Source organism: Pezoporus occidentalis, unplaced genomic scaffold (genome assembly GCF_034315485.1).
Source record: "Pezoporus occidentalis ecotype Australia unplaced genomic scaffold, CSIRO_AGI_Poc_V1 ctg13, whole genome shotgun sequence".
NCBI classification, from domain to species: domain Eukaryota; kingdom Metazoa; phylum Chordata; class Aves; order Psittaciformes; family Psittacidae; genus Pezoporus; species Pezoporus occidentalis.
This window is the reverse complement of record NW_026913103.1, coordinates 5,565,317-5,586,089: the sequence shown is the minus strand read 5'-3', so window position 1 is coordinate 5,586,089 and position 20,773 is coordinate 5,565,317. Positions and strand designations below refer to the sequence as shown.

General features: G+C 44.7%; 1 protein-coding gene and 1 long non-coding RNA gene across 2 annotated transcripts in view; one reads left to right on the top strand and one right to left on the bottom strand.

Moving 5' to 3' along the window:
• Window positions 1-10,785, bottom strand: part of LOC134158328 (uncharacterized) — a 28,502-nt gene extending 17,717 nt beyond the window's left edge. The window contains exons 1-2 of the long non-coding RNA XR_009962722.1: window positions 10,112-10,785; window positions 5,579-5,648 (exon numbers count right to left, since the gene is read on the bottom strand). This is a non-coding gene — a long non-coding RNA (uncharacterized LOC134158328). The remainder of the gene's footprint in view (window positions 1-5,578; window positions 5,649-10,111) is intronic.
• Window positions 10,786-12,223: 1,438 nt separating this feature from the next.
• HTR1B (5-hydroxytryptamine receptor 1B) lies at window positions 12,224-15,369 on the top strand. The gene is made up of 2 exons (XM_062608235.1): window positions 12,224-13,420; window positions 14,246-15,369. The coding sequence occupies exon 1, from the start codon at window positions 12,224-12,226 to the stop codon at window positions 13,355-13,357; it is 1,134 nt and encodes a 377-aa protein (XP_062464219.1). The 3' UTR covers window positions 13,358-13,420; window positions 14,246-15,369.
• The last annotated feature ends 5,404 nt before the right edge of the window (window positions 15,370-20,773 follow it).

Sequence of the window (20,773 nt, the reverse complement as noted above, 5' to 3'; positions counted from 1 at the left end):
AGATGCATTTTGCCAAATTTTACGCATTTTCTGTATATAGGCAGATGTTATTTCTTAGAACAGGTTGTAGATACACTCAGTCTGCCATTCTGTTCTATCCTCCTGCTATGTCAGCATTATATTGCTTTTCCCAGGACTCTTTGACACTATGATTGTTCAGTTTCAAAAAATTACATTTAATGCTTACTTTATTAATACTGTCTGCATTGGTCTCTGAATATTTTATAATCACAAGAAAGATTCCCTCTTTGAAGAATCATGTTTACTCAGCTTTTGATTTCTGCTACGTAGTTATGACAACATTTAACTATGATGAACTTTGTATTATCAGAGTGATGGAACTTATGTCCTTAGCAGCCCCTCTACTCTCTCACCTTTGGTCATCGATAAATAGAGAAGGATGGTATCACAGGAGTACCTAACAATTTTCTTTGTCCTGTGTATGAAATACGGTTTTGCATAAATGTTAGATGTGTTAGACAAGGGCTTTGTCTTCATCCAAACATCTTCAAGCATAATTTTTACTAGCCTAGTTATGCCTGACCTCCAGTATTAGTCGTTTTGTTTTTTCACATTGTTTATATGAGTTCCTGATAAACTCATCCCACATTGTGCCAAGTTAAATTTGATTCCAACCTAAAAAAATTATTTGTCAAGATACTGCCATTATCTCAAACCTTTTTTCTGCATAAAAGAGGTGATCTCAAACTCTTTAACAACTTTCAAATATTCAAGAAATGCTATCCAGTACATAGGTGGAACTTAGCTGCAAATGTACATAGCTACATTTCTTAAATGATAGAGGGGTTTGGTCCTTATTTTGTCAAAATTGGGTTCTGGTCCCTGAGATAATTCGTTGTTCATCTTCTATAGTTTCACATTCCTTGCTTTCAGAGTAACCCCCACAAACTTTTCCTACAGAGATATATCCATTTGCAAATCACCTCCATCTTAATACTGTATAATTTAGTGAAGCTACCACTTGTATAATCTACTATTGTCAAGAAGCAAAGACTTAAATTATCTAAAACAGTTGCATAAATATCCTCAAATTCCCCTACTGCTTTCCTTCATCTGGCTGTACCCACCAAGTGTTCTTTAAATTACACAGAGTAAAATTGTGCCCTTTAGGTTCAAATATGTCAAAATGTAGAAACTTCACTAAAAGAACCCTAGAAACATTTCATCTAGTCCTCCCTGCTTATGGTTAGAGGTCCGAGCAATTAATTTCTTCATTTCTCTGGTCTTTGATAAATCTGATAGGCAATTCAATGGGAAGTGCTGATACATCAGTGAAAGTCAGAGGGGTTGAAAATGGTTAATGGTTTGACTCAATGATCTTAAGGGTCTTTTTCCAGAAAAAATGATTCTACGATTCTAAAAAAAAAAAAAAAAAAAAGCAGCAGTCTGACCCTTTTAAATGAAAGCAGGATTAGGTCCAGAGAAAGGAGCAAAGTACTGAGAAGACAGTAGATGGTTTTAAAGTATGCTTAAAATCTCTAAAAAAAGTGTAAAGTACTCCCTCCATGAAGGAATGGAGGATGTCTAAACATACTCCAATAGTTTTCACATAACAAAACCAAAAAAGGGAAGGCACATAATCATTATCTCCCAGGAATATCTCTCATACTGTTTCAGCCAGATAATATTAGGCTGTCAACATCTGACTGACCCGTGTTTCACAGCTCCTCAGAGGACAGTGTCTCAGAGGACTTTGTGTACTCAATGGCAATCAAAATGGCAAAGACTGAACAATGCTACCAAAACACTGTTTTTTTTAAAGGGAACTCCTGAAATCTTACAGGTCTCTCAGAACATGAAACTAAAAACTTTTTGCAAGAATTTATGAAGTGTCCTTGATGAAGGAAGTAAGAGCCCTGCAGAGATCTTACCAGATTAATATTGAATCAAGTAGAAAAGCAACCTACATTACTGGTTTTGTCACCACTAGTCAGAAGGCCATTCACTGATAAGCCAGCACAGTGGAAGACAAGAGTAAATTAACATCTAATGTTACATATAGTGCTGAGCCAGTAAGAAAGCCTACCTCCCTGAGGCAAGAAACATACCGCTAATGAAAGAGATTTCCTAGAATAAGTACCAATGGTTGTACTATAGCCAAAGGAAAAAAGAGGCCTAGAAAGCCACTGAGAATAGAGATACTGTCTGCCATGACCAGGTGCCTAAGGTTTTATTTTAAGTGAATATACTTTAGGCAGAGGTTAGGCAAGATCACTTAAGATTAAACCACTACTTCTTATAATAAAACTTTAAGTGATGAATTCTCATCTGGGGAAATTTTGGAGAACAGAAACTTAGGACAGATAAGGATCAGATGCAGAAGGGAAAGGGTAATCATGCTCTCTGTTTTGCAACCCCCCCAGTCTTTGGGAACTTCTTTTCCAGCAGGTTTGTTTTTTTTTTTTCCTCCCTTTTCTCTCTACAGCTCAGAATTCAGAGCTGCAATAGAAGAGAACAACCAGAAGCATATCATATTTTAATAGTCTGCTCTTCTATTTTATTTCTGGTTAGTTGCATAAGGGAAATAAGGGACAGTTCTTCTCATCTTTTAAAATAGCAAAACATTACAGTTTTCCTCAAACAGCAAATGAGGATGTTTACATTTGTAGGTTCTGCCTGATTTTAGAGTTCTCTGCTGCACTGATCATGCCAGTTTATATGGATCAGTCATATGTTGCTGTACTGTGTTTGTGTGGCAAGGTTTGAGGGGGAAAAGGGGAGACTACAGGGGTGGCTTCTGTGAGAACCTGCTAGAAGCTTCCCTGGTGTCCAAAAGAGCCAGTGACAGATGGCTCCAAGATGGACCCACTGCTGGCCAAGGCCAAGCCCACCAGCAACAGTGGGAGCACTTCTGGGATAACATTTAAGAAGAGGGGAAAAAAATCTGCACAACTGCAGATGAAAAGAGTAGTGAGAATATGTGAGAGCATCAACTCTGCAGACACCAAGGTCAGTGCAGAAGGAGGGCAGCAGCTGCTCCAGGCACCAGAGCAGATATTCCCCTGCAGCCTGTGTTGCAGACCATGGTGAGGCAGGCTGTCCCGCTGCAGCCCATGGAGGTCCACAGTGGAGCAAATATATCTACCTTGTCACCCTCTTCCTTCCCAGGGACAGGAGTGTAAGCAGGATGGGGGAACAAAAGGTTGGGCTCCTGTGGAGGGCCCCAAACCAGAGCAGAGGAATACCCAAAGGAGGCTGTGAGCCCTTGTTCATTGTGCTGGAGCAAGGTCCCAGCAGGACCTGTGGCCCCATGGAGAGAGGAGCCCATGCTGCAGCAGGTTTGCTGCAGGACTTGTGGCCCCAGGAGGACCCACGCTGGAGCAGCCTGTTCCTGAAAGACTGCAACCCCATGGAAGGGACCCACACTGGAGCTGTTCATGCAGGACTGTAGCCAGTTTGGAAGGACTCAGTTTGGAGAAGTTTCTGGAGGTCTGTCTCCTGTGGGAGGGAACCCACTGGAGTAGGGGAAGAGTGTGAGGAGTCTTCCCCCTGAGGAGGAAGGACTGGCAGAGACAATGTGTGATAAACTGAACACAACCCCCATTCCCTGTTCCCCTCTGCTGCCGGGCAAAAGAAGGTAGAGAAATCAGGAGTGAAGTTGAGCCCGGGAAGAAGGAGGGGTGGGGGGAATGTGTTTTTAAGATTTGGGTTTTATTTTTCATTATCCTACTCTGATTTGATTGGCAATAAATTAAATTCCTTTTCTCCAGGTTGAATCCATTTTGCCCATGATGCTGATGAATGATCTCTTCCTGTCCTTATCTTGGCTCATGAGCTTTCTATTATATTTTCTCTCTCCTGTCCAGCTGAGGAGGAGAGTGATAGAGTGGCTTTGGTGGGCACCTGGCTTTCAGCCAGGATCAACCCATCACAGTTGATACCTTGTATTGATTTGGGATTATTGACAAAGAGATTTCTGAACTGTACAGATAAGAAACAGCACAAAAGAAGATATTGTTAATAGTTACTATTGATATAAAACCAGTTCATAGCAAGCCACTTGAAGGACAGGATCAGGACCCTAAAAGCTATTTTCAAGGCTCTGCAACCACTTAGAGCAAATATGTAGTCTTTGTTCTAAAGAATCAAAGTCTGAGATTAGTGCTAGCAGAGGCACAGAGGTGGGAGAACATCAGCAGACAAAATACTACCAGAAAGAATAATAGGTAGTAGTCATAGCTTAATCAACAGCCTGACTTCTGTCAAGGGTGTTTTGTAGGCATTACAGCAAAGGAGGATTTTTAGGCAAGATAATGAGGATATCTGTGCCTGTTAAGGAAGCTTCTCTCAAGCCTGGGAAGGCATGAAGATGTCTGATTGAAATCAAATAAGACTCTGGGAGGGGCCAGCATCAGAGTCTAGTGGAAGGCAGTAATTGACCTGAATATGTGATGAGAAGCAGATAAACTACCAAAGGCTTTGAAAGTCATGTAAAGAAAATGTGCCTATTAGTGAGGTATTAGTGGAGGAATGGGATAACGGGAGGGATGCACAAAGAATGGATGAAGAGAGAAGGGGATCATGGCCACAGCAGCAGGCTCTGGAAATGTGTAGGCTAGGTATGGTGCAGATTCCAAGGCTAGGAAAAAGTAACTGAAACATGATAGAAACCAGGCTGATAGTTTTAGCTACTAAAGCTCCCTAGCTCTACTCTTAAGCAGAGGCAGCTTGGGCAGTGAGGTAACTTCACCTGAGGTTTTTCCAGCATCTTACATGGGGCTTAGAGTTTTGAAATGCAGAAATCCACTGTGATTTAGTGCTCTTATTTAAACATAAAAGAGAGACTGCGAGTCTTGGAGGGACATGCAAGGAAGTCTTTCCTCCTCCCTCCCAAGGACAGGAGTGTGAGCAGGGTGGAGGAACAGAATGTCAGGCTCCTGTGCAGAGGGGTGCCCAGATGCAAGGAGCAAGACATGGAGAAGGCAGCTTGGAAGTGAGGAGAGAAAGTTCATTACTAGGATGAAGGGGATATGGGGACAGATCTGAGCAAAGTCCAAAGGAATTTGAGAATGCTGAGAAAGCCAAGGAAACACAAAGAGAGCTTAGGTTATCTTTTTTTTGTTTGTTTGTTTTAATAACAGATGCATATTTTTCTTGTACTTGGTAAGAAGAAAACTGCTAGGGTTTGGAAGCTTTGGCTTCCTCTCACAGAGGTGAACTGTACACTCAATGTGCCTTTGCAGACCACCTGGAATGTAGAGGCAGGATTATGAAGAGAGTAAGCATTGGGAAAAAGGCATAACAAGATTTTCCCAAGGAAGGAAAGGCATACCGATGAAATTCACAATTGAAATATAAAAGCTATAAGATAAAATTGTCTGATTCTGCTTCCACACAGACGTGAACCAAGGCCAGGTTGGACAGGGCTTTGAGCAACATGGTCTAGTGGAAGGTGTCCCTACCCATGGCAGAGAGGTGGAACTAGGTGATTGTTAAGGTCCATTGCAACCCAAACCATTCTGTGATTCTATGATCTTTCAAATGAGAAAAAGACCACATCTCTTTTTTTTTTTTTTTAAATAAAATAAAATAAATCCATTCACATTTTAAAGGATACACCCAGCAGAACAGTATTTTAAGATCAGCTCAATATCTCTATCTGAGCATCCTTTAAGACTGACTTCTTCCTGTAATGAAAAATAAAAAGTACTTTTCTAAATAGAGATTACATCTATATATGCATCTTATACAGTTTAAAACTCCCTTCTCCAATAAGCACATATATACACTAGACGTGAAGAAGTTGAGTTTTACAGGTTTCTATGAGACCTGTCAGTTAGAGAATCTTTAGATAATTAAAATATTGATAAATAATAACAGGTCACATCCTTTCGTAGCATTGGCTACAGCTTCCTTAAATCACTGGGTTGATGCTGATCTGGGCTGTAGATCTGGCTCTCTAGATTTTCTTGGTTACTTTTCTGTCATATTACATACAGTTCTGCTTCCAGCCAGCAGGACGCACCAATGGCTCATATTTGGAGGAAGTGACACAATTATATTTATCTACCTCTTCTGTGCTTTTTGCTTCTCAGAGTCTTTGTTTTCTTCCTCAAAGAAAGAGCTACTCATGAAGCAATGGTGATAGTGATGGCCTTTGCCGGCTCAATTATTCTTTAGGTAGAGTGGATTTCACACTTTGGAGCATCTAGACCAACAGTTTCATAACAGCCTTGCTCCAAGACCAGGTTATATTGAATTTAATTGGTTTACAGAAGCTCTCACTTGTCATCAAAATGAGATCTTTGGCTGTGCACTACCTTGCAAAGTGCTGCTGAGAGTAAACTGCACATAGCCTGAATCTCTCAAAGGGCCTCCGGGCCTTGCAAATCTCTGGCATTTGGACGATGTCATAGCTTTAGTCTTGCTGCCTTACTCTGCTGATGTAAGTAGGCCTACAAGACCTTTGTGGCCATCAAAGTTTCTTCCTTTTCTGAATTTCAGCATGTTGCAAACATCTCTGTAAGCCTCTTGCTAAGTAGAATACAGAACTAAATTTTGCAATTAAATGTCATACTGCAGAAGAAAACTGTCAACTAGTAAACACTGGCATCCTAAAAGGACTCAAATTAATGGATAATGCATTTTATTTAATTAGCAGCCCAAATCTGCATGCCAGCAAACGCTCCTAGCTTCTGATTATCTCCGGGAACAAAGAACGACTAGAGCATGCTTATAAATAGTGGCAGTGGGCTTAGCATATGTTACCTTCTTTCCTAGATAAATATTAATTAACCACGGTGAAGAACCAGTTCTTTACTAGGAGGAAATCTTTGTACCTCCCCTTAAATCAGTGTTGACATGCTGATTTCACAAGGAAAAGATTTAATTCTTAATTTTAACCAATTTTACTTCTTTACTCTGATTCACTGCATTGCACAATTTTCCATCAAGCTTTCTGCATTAGTAGTTTGCTGCTTTAAAATGTGTGCAGACTTTTTTTAAACACAGAATTCAGTGTTTTGTTTCTGAAAACTTTATATTTGGGACCCATTTGAAATCAGATCTGGATCCTGAAAGTAGACCACTGCAGACTTCATCTCCAAAAGAAGGAAGATTTGAACATACTGAAGTGGGCCAATGCTTTAAAGCTGATATGGGTCCATATCTGAAAGTGGAGGATTTAGTCTGCCAGGTCTGAGCACAGAACATGACACTGAATCCCTGCAGAGTCTAAATGCAGCATCCTTTGCCTTCATGCTGAATGGGTGCTCCTCTCTTTTTTTTTTTTTTCTTATGTGGTAGGCAGGAGTTAAAGGTTATGTCATTGACTTTCAGTCCTAGTAGACAGCTGTACCTTTATGTTGTACTGTCATGGCTATTTCCCACAGTTCATTCCCCAGTGGATCTGCATCTATTTCCTCACAGACAGATCCTGGAGGGTTAAAACCTCTTAAAGTGTACAACTGGAGACAACCTGAACTGCAGGGATGATTATTCAGGAAGACTCTCTGGCAGCAAAACATGTATTTGCACTGATTTTAGTGTGAATGAGAGGCCCCAGCAGCCTCAGATGGAAAACACAATAACAAGGAGGCAATACAAGTAATTTTTTCTGCTTTGTAATGAAGCAGGAGAATAATGGGCAGTGTAGAAGGAGAGGAGATGGGTCAGGATTGAAGCAGTTACCTGTGGAGAATCTGTAGAAACATTAAAGAGCAATCCCTTGTAGATGAATTAGGAACAGTCACCAACCTCAACTGCAGCCTCCATGAACTGAAATGAGTCAGGATGGGTGCAAAATGGTAGAGACAGTGTAAGGGAGGACTGGAGTTTCTTTTTGCTTGACCTCAATTGCCTACTTAAAGTAATCGAATACTCTTTGGAGGGTATCTGAGTGCATTTTTCAGCAACTGTACCTGACCAGTATGAAGAATAAGGAAATAACTTCATCTGACTTTATTCCCTTGGGTCAGAAAAACTCAGCCTATACATGTGCCTACTGAGCCCACGTGCTTGTTTCTTTTTCTGGGTCCTTAGCGTCAAAATCAAAACCAGGCCCAGCTGTTCCTTATAATTAAATTTCAGTAACTCAAGCTGGGTGTTTTTATTTTGACTAGTGACTTAAAAGTGTTGGCATTTAAATGGCCTTAGCTATATTTCAAAGTTAACATTGAGAAACTTCACACATACATTAGTGTTATTTGTCTGTTGGCAAATTCAACAAAATACCACTGCATTGATTTACATAGTGAAGGTTATCTTTGCTAACAGAAGGACTCAGAATTTCATTATTTAAAATATGAGGAGGAATCTCATCACATTGCAGGAGGCTACAGATGGCATTACATACAACTTGCCACCTGAGTCAAGGGTAGAGGTGATGTTTATATTGTGCGCTGAGCCCTGTGTTCAAATATACCTAGAAGATCCAAAAGCCAAAACCCAGACAACATTATCTGTGGCCAGGACAGATCTGACTATAGGATGAGGACTTTTCCTTTCTGGTACTGAGGTTTGTTTCTATGTGTCTGTCTTCTCTCTCTGATTTATTTACTATGTCATTGATGACATTTATGCCATACATGGGCACTTTGTGATGCAATAAACCAGTAATAGGCTCAGTTTTTATTGCAGTTTCTATATTTGTATTTTAATACATCAAAATATGGATAAGAAGTATTAACAGTCTTATGTCAACAGAAATAAATTAATTTTATGCCTGCCTCTGCACAGAAGCCAGAAGCTTTAGGAAATAGGATCTCTTCCCTTAAGCATTTTTTCAGATCCAGTTAGGAGAAGGGAAGGTACACAATAAAATGCAAGCTTCAGGGTGACAGCACAACAATGAGATATCATTATTCATGTGATAATATATATGATTCACAATATGGTTTTGAGTGGTACTCCAATATGCCAGTACTTATTGATGATCTAGGTAGAAGCTGGTGCCTGTTTTCACCAAGCCTTATCTCATGGGAGCCCAGGTGTGGCACAGGGCTATGTAGTGAAGTCATCACAGTTAGACCTGCAATGGGTTGGATGCTTTCCTGACCACTGGCAGCAGGACTACATAACTGAATAAGAAACAAGTGAGCACAACAGAAGAAAACAAACATGGGAAGAGAAAAGCATCTTCTTGCCAAGTCAAAGAGGGAAGCAATGAATGATGATTGCTGATGAATAGTAACCCAGAATTAATGGATAAGGGCAACAGCAAAAGCTGTGCACAGAACACAAACATTTTATAATGAGGGTAAACAGTGACATTAGCAGGGTGGCCAGAACACATTGCCCATTCACATAGTACGTGTCTGCATTACATGACATGACTAATGGCAGTGGCTAGAGCTAGAACATTACCCTTGGAGACTCTAATTTTATCAGAAGAGCCCTTCCACCAGAGGAAAGATGCCCCAAAACTGAATGAAGAACTAGGTTTTCCTTTTGTTATTATTGGTGTTTTAAATTTAAATCAGTTTGAGATATGTAGCCCTATTTGGGAAGAATGTTGAGCTATGGATGCTCGAGGGCAGCTGCCAACTTAAGCACAACTAAATTAAGCCAGAAATGTCGAGCAGAAGTGGAAGCAATATCACACTGTGTTAAAAAGCAGGATTATAAAATCTCTGCCCATCAAAGAGACCAGAAGACTGTAGATAGCTCTGTATTATTATTTTTAACGCAATAGAGCCTAGAGACTCCAACCAATTACCAGGCTCCGCTGAGCACCAGGAGGCACCATAAAATAAAATCATGGAAACAGACCAAACCCTATCCCAAGCCCTTTTGGGAAAACAGAAAGGCTTTCTGACATTTTATCTTCCTATCAGTTTGGTGAATGTACGCAAACCTTCACTGACACACTTTGATTAATCTAAGGCAACCCTCTCCCTACCTCAGTTCTTGACAGAGCCTAATTAAAGAACTGATCTATGACTGATATTACAAAATCTCAAGCACCATCACTGCTTGTTGATCTCAGGGGACCTGTGGGTGCTTAGTGCCTCCCAAGATCAGGGCACCTTGCCCAGTACTGAAAAGAGGGAGCAAAAGGGTTGTCCCTGCAGGGCTCTGGCTTTCCCACACTCCTGTGCAGCCTTGGCTCTCCCGCAGTTCAATGCTTCCTTCCTAGAGTTTTCAGTCTCACCCAGTGGGGTGACCTCTGGGCCACCATGGATTGTCTCCAGCCTCCTCGTGCTGTTCTTCCTTGATTTCCATCCTTTCAGGTGTGCCAGTTCCTTTTGCTCAAGGATGACCAACACGGCACTCAGGTTTCTCACCCTGCCATCAGCCCAATGTCCCAGGGAGATCCACACAGTGTTTATCCCTGTGTGGTGCTGAGCATGGCCCAGGAAGAATGAGGGCACTTTGCCTTCCTACCACAGGGGAAAACAGCCGGGAGGAGATATGCAAGAGGGGAGCACTGAGAGTTTGCAGAGAGCTTGCTTAGGCAGGTAGCAGCATGCGCAGGTGTGCACAAACATGCCTGCAGACAGACATGCGCCTGCCTCCTCTTTATTGGGTATGTCGTGGCATCTTCGGGAAGATTTGCTCCATGGCTGGAGACTAGATATTTCACTGAGCTTGGAATTACCCTGACCCAGCAAAAAGCAAGCTCGCACTTCCCTTTGTGTGCAAAACTTCCCTGCGGCTGCGGAGAACAAACGCCAGCAGGAGCTGCGGGATATGGACAAATGTGTGCTCCGGGTACAGCTCCTGCCCCCGCCCCCGGAGCAGTAAAGGATCCTGCGGGGCACGTTAGGGCTGTTCGGTCACGGGTGCGCATTTCCAAGCACAACAGGGAAAAAAAAAAAAAAAAAAAAAAAAAGCGATTAGAAAGAAAGAAAAGGTGAATAAAAGGTAAAAAATCCTGAGCCCCGGAGGCGCTGGATTGCTAAACGTTTAAGTGTAAAGTAGGCGATGTGAGCCGGTGGGATGTGCAGCACCTGCAGGAGCGAGACCTGCCGCACCGCACAGCCCCCTACCCGCCGGGCAGGGCGGGCGAACCTAGCTGTTAGTCCGTTCCGGCTGTGCCTCTGTCCTTGTCCAGCACCATCCTGCTTGCCCCTGCCCTTCCCCGTACGCACAGCTCCGTCACGGAGCGGCATCTGCGAGGCCGCCTTGGTACGGGGCAGCGGAGAACAGCCACTCCTGCGCGGCCAGAGGGCACCCTGGGGGCCCCCCATCACCCAGCTCAGCATCGAGGCGCCGCGGACACGGTGCAACAAGGGATAGGGCCAGGCGAAGCACCAGGGCGACCCACATCCCCCAGCGCCGTCGCACCTCTCATGTCGGATCCGGAGGGTTGGGGAGGAGGGGGCCGCTCCCCCTCCGCGCTGCAGTGGGACTGGGGACAAACCCGGGCTCCTCCCGACGCCTGCGGGGAGAAGGGCGGGGGGGCGGTGCGCGGGGCCGGGCCGGCCGCGCCGGGTCGGACTCCCCGTCGAGCAGCGGGTGGGTGCGGGAGGGAGAGAGGAAGGAGGGCCGAAGCAGGCGGCGGCTCCTCCTCCGCGGGCAGGCGGGCAGCCCGCCCGGGAGCGGCACCGGTTGCTCGGTGCCGGCGGGACTGCGCTGCCCGCTATATAAGGGGCGGCGGCTGCTCACCGCTCCCTCACACCGGCCTCTGCGCGCGGGTGCCGGCGGTGGGCTGAGGCAATTCCCCGACAGAATGGCTCGCGGCGGGCCGCCATGGGAGGTGGTCTCCCCTCCTGCCTCCTGCGGACCCTCCTCTTCCTTCTCCTCCCCCTGCTCCTCCCGCACCCGCGGCGGCGGCTGCAAACTTGCTGCGGCGGGCTGTGTGTGAAGGCAGAGCCCGGCGGGGCGGCTCCGCTGCCCTTGCAGCCGTCGCGCTCGCAGCCCGAGGGGCGAGGCCACCGCCCGCGAGCATGCAGCGCCGCCGCTGCGCCCGTCGAGACGCGGTGCGGAGCTGCGGGCGGAGGGGCCACACCTAAGGGCGACCGGGGCGAGAGCCCCATGCTCAGGGCTCGCCGCTGTCCGCAGGGAGGCGGCGGGGCAATGTGCTGGCGGGGCGAGCTGGCACGTCTGTCCCCCGATCTGGTCTGCTCCGTCGCCGGCGGGGAGTGAGACTCCGCGGAGCCCCGCTCGGTGCTCCCGGAAGGGCGGGCGGGCGGGCGAGGGGTGGTGCCGGCGCGGGGATGCTGCAGCCCTCCCCCGGTGCCGACGGGGTCCTACAGGGGTAGCGGCCCCGTGTGCCGCGCCGAGCCCCGCCGTCTGCGGGGCGGGGGGCGGCAGCGGAGGGATGGAGCCGCCAGGTCCCTGCCGGGCGCAGCTGATCCCCGCCAACGATTCTTACCGAAACTGCAGCGCCGAGGAAGGGATCTACCAAGATTCCACCCCTCTCTCCTGGAAGATCGTGCTGGCCGTCGTCCTGGCTCTTGTCACCCTGGCCACAGTGCTCTCCAACGCCTTTGTCATCGCCACGGTCTACCAGACGAGGAAACTCCACACGCCGGCTAACTATCTCATCGCCTCGCTGGCTGTCACCGACCTTCTCGTCTCCATCCTCGTCATGCCCATCAGCACCATGTACACTGTGACCGGCAAGTGGACGCTGGGCCAGGTAGTCTGCGATATCTGGTTGTCTTCGGACATCACCTGTTGCACGGCGTCCATCCTGCACCTCTGTGTCATCGCCCTGGACCGCTACTGGGCGATCACCGACGCCGTCGAGTACTCCACAAAACGGACTCCCAAGCGGGCAGCGGGCATGATCGCTCTAGTGTGGGTTTTCTCCATCTGCATCTCCATGCCCCCTTTGTTTTGGAGGCAGGCGAAGGCTGAAGAAGTCTCTCACTGTGTGGTGAACACAGACCACGTCCTCTACACCGTGTACTCTACGGTGGGAGCCTTCTACTTCCCCACCCTGCTGCTGATTGCCCTCTACGGGAGGATCTACGTGGAAGCCAGGTCGCGGATTTTGAAGCAGACTCCAAAGAAAGCAGGTAAAAGACTAACGCGGGCTCAGTTAATCACAGATTCCCCGGGGTCGTCCTCCTCCGTCACGTCCATAAACTCCAAGACCCCCGAGGGATTCAGCGAAACGGGCTCTCCCGTGTACATGAACCAGGTGAAGGTGAAGGTCTCGGATGCCCTCCTGGAGAAAAAGAAGCTCACGGCCGCTAGAGAGCGGAAAGCTACAAAGACTTTAGGGATTATTTTAGGAGCCTTCATCGTCTGTTGGCTGCCCTTTTTCATCATCAGCCTGGTGTTGCCTATTTGCAAGGACGCTTGCTGGTTCCACATGGCCATCTTTGACTTTTTCACATGGCTCGGATATCTCAACTCCCTCATCAACCCCGTCATCTATACTATGTCGAACGAAGACTTCAAACAAGCTTTCCACAAACTCATACGTTTCCGATGCACAGGCTGAACGTTTTGAATGCGATGTGTCCTCCGGGTCTGCCCCCACGCACGCCGGTGCCCGGCGCCACAGGTGGGTGCGCTCCGGGAGAGGACTGGGAGGGGTGTGGAGGTGATCGGGAATGGGGCGGGAAGGTTTCGGAAACGGGAAGAAGGGGGTACGACCCCACAAATAGCTGGTTTCAGCCCCTTTGCAAGTGGCGGCGAGCAGCGACGATGCCGCACGCTCCTGACATTTCACAGCGTGTGCCGGGTTGTTCCCCCCCAGCTCGCAGGGAGTGACTCACGGCAATCTGCTTTTTATTCCACCTATTAAACCAGTCTGCCACCATTTCGCATGATAATGTCCGTGTTTAGACCAATTAGTGCTAAATTGCACTTGCTTTCCAACCCGGTTGCTGACTGGGGCAGGGCAACCCCCCGGTGCCGTCGTCGCCCCCGCCCAGTGCCGCCTCCGGTCCCACGGCCGTAGCTGGAGGCATCCCGACGCAGCCGCGATGCAACCCCCTCTGCAGGGAGTCGGGTGCAGTCCCGGTGCCAGCATCGGCTTGTTTTATTGTTTTGGGGTGGGCTGTTTTTTTGGAAAGGAAGGTAGGACAGGCCGCAGATTAAGGCTGCTGGTAAAGTTCAGCCTACTTTCTGTCCTCCTTACGGTTCCGACTGCTCCTGCTGAGAGCGGAGCCGGCCGGGAGCAGGCATCCTGAGAGAGCTGCTTTTTAGCCACCATGAAAGACTCGACACCTTTGTGTTTCTCTTCACACACGGTAAAGCTGTGCCTTTTTGCGCGGCTGACAGAAGTGTCTGCCAGCTAATAGCTAAGCTCAGCTCCATGTTCTGCACACTTGCCTTTATTGTGATACTTTAATAATTCTGCCAATCTTTTGCTTTTTGTCTGCAGAATCAAGTTGCTATTGTAAAGACCCACTGCTTGAAACTTCCCCAAGCCCAGTTGCCAGACTCATGATGCTGCAAAAACGTCAATACATACTGCCACCAAACTGCTCAGCTCTGCATTTCAGTGTAATGACTCTGGCAGAGATGCTGTTCCAATAGTTACGCAGATCAGTTGCAAAAAAAGAGGGCAGCCTCGTATCAAGGTCTATAATTCATCTGGACTGAAGAAAAAGTTTGAGAGTAAACTCCATTTATTTTGCAGGCTTAACTTCTTAATTTGTTCTCTGGCCGGTTGTAGGGGTGTGCACAAGAGCACAGTTGTCTCTGTCTGTGTTGGTAGCATAGTTGTACTTCTGCACACCTGTAATTTCTTTCTTTCAGTGGAAAGAGTTGCTCCCTTCACATATGAGGCCAAGAGGAGGGAAAAAAAAAGGCAGCGTTTAAAATAGGAGTATCACAGTACATTCTGTAAATGACTCCTCCAGCTGAACATGTGTGAGAAGTGACAGTGTGCAAAAGTTATGTTTGTATTTCAACACAATAGCAAATGCTGTAGAAACCAGAGTTGTAGACCTGTTCAACTGCACTGCATATCTATAGTCTGTCTTCATAGTTGCATTTACAAAGTAAATACTTCTTGCTTCTACTCCAGAAGAGCAGAAATCAGGAAGTCCAGTGACCTTTTCCATAAACCAGCTGGGAATAGAAGTAGCAGTTTGATGTTGTAACCATGTTTTCCATTTTGTGTCAGTTGCACACCCTTACTGCATGAACCACTGCGAAATTTAGAATTCCCTAAGTAATTACATTATTTAGTGTATTTTGTAAAGAAGTGAAGCAGTTTGTTCTATCAGAAGAGCTGTGTCACCTGCAAAATAAATACCCATGAATCATGAGTAAACTGATGTTAGTGAAATTACTCTCCTCCCTACTTTCCTCCTATAGTTTTTTTTTTCTTTTTTTTTTTTCCCTCTGATTTGACCCTAAGACAGGTCTATGCATATTCAGCAGTCAAAGTTAAGAGTTTCAGGATATGGTCCACCTGCTGTGATAGAACTGCATTGATTGTTCCTTCTATGTGTAAATGAAAATGAGTATAAACAATAAAATGCTTTACTGTGTTCTCAAGAGTTGTGTGACTGAAAGGACTGTTTGTTGGTTTACCTGTTTTTTCAGTATTGATTTTCTAGGTAACACTGATTTGATGAGTCACTCAAGGAAGCAATTGATGAAGGCTGAAATTGCAAGCTTCAATCAGTGGTCAAATTTTTAACAGTCAGTTTTGCTTTCATCCTAACCAGTACTGTTAGGTATGGTCTTACTAATTTCATATAATCCAATATTAAATTTTCAGTTTGTTATTTTTTTTATTTTTCTTCATTAAAAGCAAACAAAACTTATTTTAGCACTCGGTGGATGCTGTAATCAATGCTTTTTTAAAACTATGTATGTATTCCAGATGAGGGCTCTTATAAAGACTGGAAAAAACTTATAAATCATATTTTATCTATCTGTTATTCTTCAGAGAGTCATTCAAGTAATAAAGATTTATTTGCCTAACTAAATAGTAAAGAAAAAACTTGACCCTCTGTGCCTCTAAAATTTCCATTAACTGTAACAAGTAAGATGTGGTCATGGGCAGGAAAGAAGTTTGCAAGATATTAATTACAATAGTGGGAAATACACATTTTCAGCAATTTGAAGAAATCCAGAAGACTTACTTCAAAATTGCATACCTCTAAAAAAGAGAACTACTCTACTATGCTTCTAGAAAGTACCCTCTTAAATTCTAAAAACCAAATAAGATTAGAGGAATTTTCTAAGCCACTCTTATTTGACTGAAGTGCTTATGTTGCTTTTAAATTTATTTATTTTTTCATCCATGGGGTGGAAAAAGCAAGGAAGGTAGCATCAAAGATAGCATCAAACAATGCTTAACTTGTCATTTTCCAGTCTTGTAGAGTGAATTTTGTTTACCTCAAATTCTCAGTAAAATCATTAGGCTTCTTGTGTGCCTGAAAAATTGAAAATGAGACTGTAATTTTCAGCATTTGAGGTCTGGCTTGAGTCTTCTGGCAGTTTTACAAAGTTCCATGCCTTGGCGAGTGTGAGGTTTAGGAGTTGGACTTTTCCAGTCCTCACACTGCTAGAGTATACCTTCATCTTCAGCAACTGGCAGCAAATACTCCCAGCTCCTTGTTAGAATTTCGCTGAAAAGCTAATTCATCGAGAAATTATCCTTCGAAGTTTATGCTGGGACTCCAAACTTCCTGCACAAGCAAACATTTCAGATAACCATGCTCACTGTTGGGAAGACAGTCAGTGTGAAAGCTGCGTTGAGTGACTTGGGGCCAGAGAAGAGGAAGCTAACTGGAGCCTTGCTGAGATACCTCCTAGTTAAAAGCCTTGTGCTACCTGAGCAGCATCATCTAGTTGAGAAAAACGTTCCTGGAGGGAGATAGAGTGAGGACACGCATCTGTTCACAGTGGGAGAGAAGAAATGTAGGGCAAACATCACTCAGTGCTGGAAAGCATAAATATTTAAAACACGTTCCAAGATTCACATAGTGTGTTTAGGACAGAGAGGATGGCCCATGTGAACTTCGCTTCTTTATGACTGGCAGAGTGTATCCTGGTTGAACCTAGGGTTTAAAAGATGTTAGGGTACAGAGATGTGGCAGTGAAGTTTTGATTCTCGGGGTATTGCCCTCCTGCTTCTCAATTCCTTTGCTGTGCCTGGTCACTGTGCTCTACCTATGGAAGGATGAAGCTTTTGGAATTTTCACTAGGAGAGGCTGTCCTCCTGTACTCCTGTGGAAGGGGCTCAGACGACCCTGTCTCTTGGCATTAGTTTGTCATGGGAGGAACTTCTTCGTGACTCTGCAGGTAAACCCCAAAGGTGCTTAAGCTCATGCTGTGTAGTTTCAGTCTTTAATTACAGAAGCAGCATGCCTTCCTCTTACCTTGTTGCACTGGGTTCAAACACTGTCAAATGCTGTTGCTGAGACAAATTTCTGGCACTGAGGTTTGAAGTTGATCACACGTTTGCAAACCTCATGCTTCTCACGTTCCATGGTAAGAGATATGCACATGATAGTGTTGCTGACTGCACACACTGTGAGACATATGACACTTCAAGAGTAGCTGCAGTTGTGGGAGCAGCTGTTTGCAGCCTGGTAGCTGCACTATTTTTTCACTATTTCTCAGTTTTTCTTAAGAGTCATTTCTCACTATTCCAATTAATAAAACACGGGTGCAGAATATAGAAATTGAGAGAGGAAATCCTTTGCAATGAACCTTCATACAGCCATGCAGCAACCTACAAAGTTCTACCTCTTCTGCAAGGTAAGAAAGCATGCTTGACTAATGGAGGCAAGGGTCCATGGGATAAAGGGGTTTTCAACTGATTCTTTGGACATTTATACCATATTCTCTGCTGCAGCATTTGAGGAAGCTGACCTGGAATTCAACCTCCAGCAGGGCCATGTAGAGTAGGAATGACAGTTAATATTCCATTTGGAGCAGCCAGATTTCCACCCTCCTCTGCCCCTGCCTGCAAAAAGCCAATCTGCCTTCCATTAGGAGAGTACGCCTGTGGCTTTCTGATCCACAGTTGCTGCTTTCTTGATCAGAAAGGACTGGGTATTGTCAGAAGTAAGCACTTTTAACTGAAAATCCAGGTCAGTCCAGAGCTGTTCTTTCAGGGAAAAAAAGGGAAAAAACCCTAAGTAGTAGTAATGTTGAAGAACAAGCATTTTGATCTGCAGCAGCAAATAAATCTGAGCAGTGTGGCTGAGAGCAATTTTATATGCAAGTGGTGAAATCCCATTCAAATTGAAATGTAGCAGAGATTGAAGAACATGTTTCTCAAGAAAAGTGAGCCTGTAGGAAAGAAAGAGGGCAAGAAAGTAATCCAGAATCTCCAATCCTTGATCTGCGTGTAAGGAAAGAACCCCAGGGTTACTCCTGGGTTTCAGCAAACAGTTTCAGAGAGAAGGACCATGCCCAGAGAGACGTAAGAAAATTACAGGGATGCGTTTATTCAATAAAATGGATGCCAACTTCTTTTTGTGTGTTGGGAACCTTTTTGTCTTTAGGGGAATTGCACATATTTGAGACATATCCTTAAAAACCTGTCTACATCAGACAGAAAGATTTGTGGTTTGTATTAAGAAGTTTTTTGCATATTCCAACAACTAGTACTTAGACAGAGTTTAAGTGAATTCTTCTACAGCAGTGAGTTTGGCTGATAATAGTAATGAGTATGAAAGAGTTAAGCCCAGAATAATCACATAGAAAAGCAAGCAGAAAATGAAGCTTTTTAATCAATCACATATTAAGCTTGAAAGATGTAATATAACAGGCAACTCAATAGGTGAGGTGAAGAGGAGATCCACAGGATATCAAATTTACAATATGGAGATCAAAATCTCTTACTGAGTCATTTTCAGGAGGTGGAGAAGGAAAATCTTTGCTGTTCTTCTTAGAGAACAAACTCCTTTCACTCCTTGCAGTCATTCTTATAAAGGAACAAGACTTTTTTATTGTCTTTATAGAAACAATACTTTGAAGGCTACAAAACAGAGAGAGTTCATGGGTGCAGAGCTTTCACTGGGTAATCACGTTCTGTCTTTTAGGCTGAATGTTCAGAGACGAAAAATAGGAAAGAAAGGAATAGGGGATGATTGTGTAAAATAACCCATTTTCATAAGTTCTTTCCTTATATGGAACCAAGACAAAAACTAGAACAACAGGAGAAAACAAGATCTGGAAGATTTAGGCATCAGTGGATTTCAGGAACATGTTTAAGGTAGAACGAGACAAAAATAATAAATACATTTCCAGAATTCAGAGAAGTGGAAATTAGAAGTTTCCTTCCATCCAGATAGCTCAGAGGTCCAACTATCCTAATATTAGTTTCATAATGCCATTTCTAAAAATCTTGATATTCCCAGATATGTTCAAATTGACATTTATTAATGCATTCGTACCCGATTTTATATTAAGGCGTATGCTTCCCAAGCTCATTTGCTTTTTTCTTGTAGATTTCAAATATCAATTACTTTCTGCTCTTTTCTTCCTGTGTGCTGAGTTCAAAACATGAATCTTGTTTGGACCCAGACCTCTAAAATTCAGTCACTAAAGGATAAGAAACATTGTTTTCAAAGGGAATATTCAAATTAGTACATGTGAGAGAATTAGTGCAAAAGCAAGCAAGGTCTCTATCTCCTATCTATAGGAGAAGGCTGTTGTTTCCTGAATTAATTTCCTAGAAAAATTTACTGTAGAGTTGAAGGACACAGATGTGACATAAGCCACACCATAAACCAGTGCTGACATACAAAGCAGCCAGGTGTTTGGGCAGCAGAAGGAAAGCATCAGTGCTAAGCCTGTACTGGGATGAGTCTGTCTGACCCACAAAGGACATATCAAATCTTTTCGTTTAGTTGAGTTTGGAAAGATTCAATGGATCTGTCAGGGAGTGAAGGGTGAGGAGATTCAGGACTACATAAGAGATGACTGAACCTGCATTCCCACGGGCTTCATGGGCTTTCTCTCCCCTGGGGCTGGGTGGCCCAGGGCAGCTCTGACACAGGATCCACATGACTGTGGATCTGGCTACTGGGAGGACTGTGCTAGGGGATCTGGGTCCAGTAGCCTGGTACAGGTGAGGCTGCACAGCTCCGTGCCCCAGCTTCAGTCAGTAGTGAGGCTGAGCATGTATTCCCAGGTACATGCATACATATGTGCAACATATATATACACATAGGCAGCCACACAGATCAACACAGGCAGACACTCAGTGCTCACACCAACCTAAGCAGTACCAATAGCCTCATAGTGCTCACCTCTCTGGCTAATTAGGATGGAGGTCCAATAGTGAAAAAACCCAAACATATATATGTACAAGGTGGATCCATCCAGCAGCTGAGCTCAGATATCACATTCCATCATCCACAGTTGTTTGCAGCCCCACTTCAGCTGCTAGTACAACCCATTGTTCACACACACACACATGCATATGCGTATACACCCATTAAGGATGCTGTAATAGCTCACACACACACACACACACACACACACAGATACACATGCTCAGCTCCCAGTGCACTGCATCCGCTCTCTGGCTACTCTGGCTTTACCTCTGTAAGTGATCACACATGCATGCATGCTGGTCTCTCCAGTTTTTGCACCACAGACATTCATCCCCTCCCACCCATGATCACATTGGAGTTACTGGCTCTTAGACCTTACTGGCTCCTCAGGGAGCAGCTAAACTTAAACCACGATAGACCTCAAGGTGTGTATGTGCACACAAAATAGAGACCCTACCCTGAAAAGAATTAGAAACAGAGTTTAATAAGACACGACAGGCTGCACTGATGGCCAAGCAGCCATATCAATCAGCCCTTGTTTACAGAGGGCCAGTTCTTTTATTCCTGTATCACTCCTTCATGTAATGTTTCCTACACTTGTTCCTCCCCAAATGACTTTGAGCTCTCCCTTTCTCCATCTTTGGTTCACCTCCCAC

Excerpts from the sequence above, each read along its gene's own strand:
- HTR1B (XM_062608235.1), top strand. The coding sequence starts at position 12,224 with ATGGAGCCGCCAGGTCCCTGCCGGGCGCAGCTGATCCCCGCCAACGAT.